At 34.9% G+C, this 6,000-nt stretch overlaps 1 protein-coding gene across 2 annotated transcripts in view; it reads right to left on the bottom strand.

Moving 5' to 3' along the window:
* Positions 1–648: 648 nt before the first annotated feature.
* The window catches only part of cnot6l (CCR4-NOT transcription complex, subunit 6-like), a 98,997-nt gene continuing 93,645 nt past the window's right edge, over positions 649–6,000 (bottom strand). For both annotated transcript variants that reach the window (XM_060826357.1, XM_060826366.1), the window contains exon 12: positions 649–5,445. In XM_060826357.1, coding sequence (XP_060682340.1) covers positions 5,233–5,445 — 213 coding nt within the window. In that variant the 3' untranslated portion in view covers positions 649–5,232. The remainder of the gene's footprint in view (positions 5,446–6,000) is intronic.

Here is a 6,000-nt window from a genome sequence, read left to right as displayed (position 1 = left end):
CTGTTCTAATTCTGCAATAACTTTGTCCCAACACAGTAGCAAATGAAGTGACAACAGCACAAAGGAAAATTTAGAGACTAAACAAACATCAAAACTTGATAGTTTTGGCTTTAGAACACCAGATAAAATAAGGTCATTGTTTGCATACCATAACATTTCTAAATTCATTCACAGGTTGCCCAATAACAATTATCACTTAAAACTTTCAAATTTAATTCCATGCTTTGTTCAGCCACTTCAGAGCGTAATTAAGAGTCAAAGCACATTATTGCAAGTCTAGCATTACATAGGGCCAGACCAAAGCACAGAGGGCACATAATTTTACCTAAAAGGGCATTAGTAATGCAGATAGGTTTTCATGATGATGTAGTAGTTTCCTGGTCATGATTACTGATACTGACATTTTACTCCAGATTTATTTACATGAATATAAACTCTACAGCTGTCAAGGAGCGATCTGAACTTGATCATTGGTCCAGGTTTCTGGATTATTCACCCGATAAATTAATTATACTACATTACTCCCAAAAAGTGTGGAAATCAAATTAACTCATTAATTTTAAGAGGAGGTAGATAGAAGCCTCAATGTTGTTCTCCCTTGTAGGTTTGACTCATTAAACACCAAAGAATAATTTTCAAATGACCATTTATTGCCTAGTCAAAGAAAAGAAAAAAGAAACTACACAGGTGCAAGGGAACAAGCAGACATAATTTAGCCCCATACATTGAGAGCAGTACCCGAACTCCATATGGAAAAATACTCATCTTTTTAAATCTTTCACATAGTAGTACAAGTGAAGCATCTCTGCTGAGCTGTCACAAGTTCAGAGATAGATAGAGAGTACAGTTACTGGCTTAGTTGGTATATTTCCATTGTAGTTAAATAACTGGAGACAAAACATAAATCTAAAGCAGATTGGATAATGCAAAAATACTTCTGTAAATTAAGCACTTTCACTTTTGGACTGATTTTAATAAAAGAAAAAAGAATAGCTGGTGAAAATTCAAAAACTTCTTCATGTTATTTAGTTCAAGTAAAATAGCACCCATCACATCAGTAAGAGGCAATTTACTTTTACTAAACCCTTACATTTTTATCCTTTGCAGAGTGTTCAGGAAGAAATAATCTATAAAAATAAAAAAGAAAGATTGTTGGGTGTTGGAAAGAAAGAAAGAAAAATAACATCCAACTGCTCAGACTTCAGGGAAATAAACATTATCCAGTGACCAATGGTTCTATACAGACACTGGTGATGCAACACAGTCCACTTTCATTTCCTATTAACCACCATGATAAATTTCTAATAGCAAAAACTATATATATATTTTTTAAAAAGGATGTTAAAAAAATAAAGGTGGTCAAATGCTGAAAATGTCTGATTCACGTTTTTTAAAAAAAACTAAATCATTGCTACCACATTTACAAACTATAATCCTTTAATACAATACAGGCAAAGTTTTGCAGACAGAAGCACCATGGGTCTCAAAAAGAATCATATCACTCATTTGTTTTTTGGTGTTGCACATAAATAACGCAACATCTAAAAATCCCCCAGTAATTTAACTAACATTTAACTACACAACACTCTAAAATCTCACTGTCCCTTCCCAATAATTATACCCAAAAGTATTTTTTTTAAAAACTTTATTGGAATTTAATGTCCAAAATCTTTTGTTTTTAAATCTATTTCCACTTTCCAAATTAGAGCCCAAATGCAGTGAAATAAAAATGTTAAATGAGCATCCTTTCTAGCTGTCTGCAGGATAGAATTTCTTTAGCTAGAATCATTTCAACAACACCTCAAATCTTCTACCACTGATATACAACATGCAAACACTCTGAACCAATTTGTCATCTACCATCAGAATTTATTCTTGGCCCAATACCGTTTTTGTAGGGGTGTGGAGGGGTGTGTGTGCGCGCATGTGTGTGGGTGGTTAGTGAGGAGGCGGCTCCAATCCACCAAAAAAAATCACAAACATTTTACTTGTTAATTTAGGTATTAACAAATCCGATTTCGCTAGATCTAACCAAAAGTGCAACTTGTCACCAACTTTCAAAGTCTGATTCAATTTAAAAATGCCAGCAGTTACTTATAAATTGCCAAGAGTGTGTGTGGCTGGAGAGCCCACCACTTAAGTAGGTCAATTCTGTAGCGCTCCTTTATTGAACTGTAAAAGTACGTGTGTTAAAGGCCAATATCATGGTGTATTTTTGATAGCGCTTTATGGTTTTAAATAAGCACTTTTTTTTTGGTTATCTGCAGCTTAGTGATTATCAGGCTGCCATATACAATTCATAGAAATATATAATTGCTATTACAAAAACCTGTTTTTGTGACTATCTTAAGTCATGAGACCCGTACTCCATTTTAAATGACATTATCCAATATGTACTGAGTGATATGAAACCTTGCAAGACTGGAATTCAGTAGCTTTTCAATCCATTGAGAGCTAGTAAGTACATTTGATAAGGGAGTGAAGGGTACTGAACAAGAAAAAGAATCTCTCCACATCAAAATGCACAATACCCAAGAAGTGACAAAAACCTTTACGCATTTGCAGGCTTTGTCGCTAAAGGTAGTACACTCCTGCATTACACAAAAAAAAACAAAAGACAAGCCGTGCTGGGAATGAGACAGAAATAAAGCTTGTCTCAGAAATCGTTGTGCCATATCTGACTTATGACGCGGTTTCCAATGTCCCACACTCCTTACACCGAAGTTAAACACATTACAGAGCTTGTACAAAACTGTTTTTAAGTTGTTTTTTGTGATTTTTCTTACATAAAATCTCACAAATCTTAACAGATTTATTGTATAGAATTTTAAAAGTTGCCTGGAGAAGGCCTGTCAGGTTTTCTCTGCTTGCTTGGGCAGTGCAGCTGCTTGAGCAAATTGAATGAGGCACGTTGTTATGAAACGAGGGACAAAACATAACAGAAACGTACATGAATCTGACTGTGCTTTCTTTATTTTTTTTGCCTGAACAATTAAGATAAACACACACAACAAACTTACGATCATCTCCATTTCATTTTTCTTAAAATGTTCTTTCCCTCACTTAGCTATTTTTAAAGTACACTGTTGTTGAAACTCTGGAAAAATGCTTACAGAAGCAAAGAAAACCTGATGAACATCCTCTTGCAACAGTGTCTTGATCCTTTTTATATTGAAAGCAGACAAAATTTGCAGCTATTAACAGTAAGCTTTCCCAAAAACTGTTTTCCTCTTCAATTATAAAAAACAAAGCGAAAAATCCAGTTATTGGGCTCCTTTGTAGTTCATATACAACCATTATAGGTAAATTTTAAATTCCATTTTATACAAACTGATCTGACAAAATATTGGGAGTGAAGTATGGTAAGTTAATATTGCTTGTAGTTATTAAAAGAAATGCATGAAGGAAGTGTTTTAACAAGCAAGGACTTCAAATATTTTTAAGGACATGAAGTCTTGGAATTTTAAAAAAAGTGTCTAAAAAGTTCAAATTTTTACACCTGAAGTGATTTCAAAACAAAAAAGTTTGAAATTTAATTGGTGCCTCCAGTTTCTTTCATTCTCATTGCTCCGCACTTCATGTCCTTAAAGGTTGTGAGGTTGCAGAATTAAAGTGCTGACTTAAAGCTTCAGATTTCAAATAAACAATCTTGAAGTCAAGAATCCAGTCAGATATCAAAAGGTGGTTATTGGTAAATTCTAAAACTAGACCTTGTTGACTTATGAACTTTATTTGATGTAATACTAGCATTATATATTAAACTTAAAAAAAAATCAGATTTTACACATCAGAAGATATGCTGTCTGGCAGATTTCAAAAAACTTTCAAAGTGGGTTCTTAAAATGCAGTAATTATTTTAAATGGGGTTAGGATATAGTTGAGAGGGTTCATTAGACTTATAAATTATATACTGCATCAATGAAAACCCAATTTCTTTATAAAGTGCAGTAGGTTGTTGGAGTACAACATGAGAATTAACGACCATCAGATGGTGCTTATTTAGTACAGTAACCTTTTCGGTGCTTTACCTGACTTCATGCTTAAATTATTTATGATACACCTCAAATCACTGTTCACTGCATATTTAATTCATAGTAGAGTAGAAAATGCGATCTTGCCCAGTAGACCAACATTGAATTGTACCTTTGACTGGCTGATGACAAAGCAGCCATTGACAGTTATGTCCACGAGCATCCTTCTCCCCAAAAAGGAGCAAATTATTACCAGTTCAATTGGGAAGACAAACAATCGAAATGGTAGTTCTTTTCTTTTTACAAAAAGGCTTTATAAAGCAATAGGATAAATTTAAAATTCGACAGTTCATTTTCATTAGCTGTAATACACGCTCAAACAGTTTGGAAAATTTGAACCCTCTGTCTACGTCTCTCTTTCTCTCTATTCAGATCAATAAGCAACAGGTATCCTCTTTCATGAAACCAGTTATGAATCTCATTCTGAGCAAAATAGGTTAATGTCATCTCAAGTCACAGAACCAACCCAGTCTCCTGGCCAGCACCTCCACCTTTTGGTTTTAATTGTCTCTTGACTCCGGATCAGCCCAAGAAAGATTCCACTTAATTGTGACAGGGAGCCAGACAGGCAAGGTGAACTGTTGATCAGCCATCAAAAGTTGAAAAGAGAAGCACCAAAGAACTAAGTGAAGTATGAAAAAACGTATGACTGACACAGGCAAGAAAATCAAGAATAAACAAATAGAAAGGCATACATCAAAAGTTCTCACACAAACCTGTGAAATGACTATGATTTCAGTCATGATTGATGAACAGATCTAAATAAAAAGGGCAGGAGTAAAGCTCAGAACAAACATCTGAAGATGTTCTGTTTGTTGGTCTTTGGAGAAGTAGTAAATGGCACCATCTTGTAAAGCATGTAACTCCGTTGTTGCAATGCCAGATTATGTACATAATCCAACAGTAAAATCCAAACACTTGACACACAGTATTATAATACAATGCATTCAGAGTTGCAAGGAATGTCATCTCCAGTGTCTCCAAAGGTCTGAGTAATAAACCTTTTCAAGTTTGTTTGTTCCAGCCTTAAATGTTAATTGTGAAATAAACAATATACTTGAAACATACAGAATACATACATTTTTTGTTTAAAAAAAACAACAAATAAAGATTTTACAGGCCATACTTCACTCCTTCATACTTTGACTTTACAACTGTACATGTCCGTAAAAGTAGGCAGCGTTTCCAGGATAGGGATCCACTACCTCCTGCTGGGTAAATGTACACCATTCATCAATGGTGGCAAGGAAAGCTGAAGTTCAAGCTGTATTAACAGTGAGAAGTGGTCAGAGGGGATATGAGGATGTGGACATCCAGTGATAGAATTGTCCACAAGCCACTGAGGATCCAAAGGGCCAAGAACACCCAATACGTTCATCAGAGTCTTGGAATAAAAAATGTAGTCGATAACACCCTGGGAAACAAAACAAAGGGATACCACATTAATAGATCAACAAAACAAGAACATACTACTTGAAACCAACATTCTCTAAGTTTCATGGCAGCACACACACTGAGGGTCTACACCCTGACTGTCACATTGACACTTCACGTCAGTGACTTCCAGTTCTTGAAGTCGCAGCCATGGATGGACCTCAGAAGTCCACATAGAAAAAAATATTAGTGAGAATGATGCTTCTGGAAATCTAAAATTAAGACAGAAAGTGCTAGAAATGCTCAGCAGGTCAGGGGGCATTTGTGAAGGAGAAAAAAAAGTAATGTTTCAGTTAATGATCCTACTAAAAGTAGGCTGTTGTTTCCATCATCCTTAGCAAGAATATTATGAAATAAAAAGGTAACAGCTGATGCATTGAGAACATGGCTTTTTGAAAAGAAGTGAGGATATAATGTTCTTGAGGTCACAGATCATTCCTTCAGACTTTACTTGTGCAACTGTATGCACCTCATAAAAGCTGAGTATTACTAGCATTTTACATTTTTATTTCAGCAAAATACTTACTAATGTGAA

The sequence above is a fragment of the Hemiscyllium ocellatum genome, chromosome 1 (assembly GCF_020745735.1).
Source record: "Hemiscyllium ocellatum isolate sHemOce1 chromosome 1, sHemOce1.pat.X.cur, whole genome shotgun sequence".
NCBI lineage: Eukaryota > Metazoa > Chordata > Chondrichthyes > Orectolobiformes > Hemiscylliidae > Hemiscyllium > Hemiscyllium ocellatum.
Note: the sequence above shows the minus strand (reverse complement) of the source record. Positions and strands in the feature narration are given on the sequence as shown.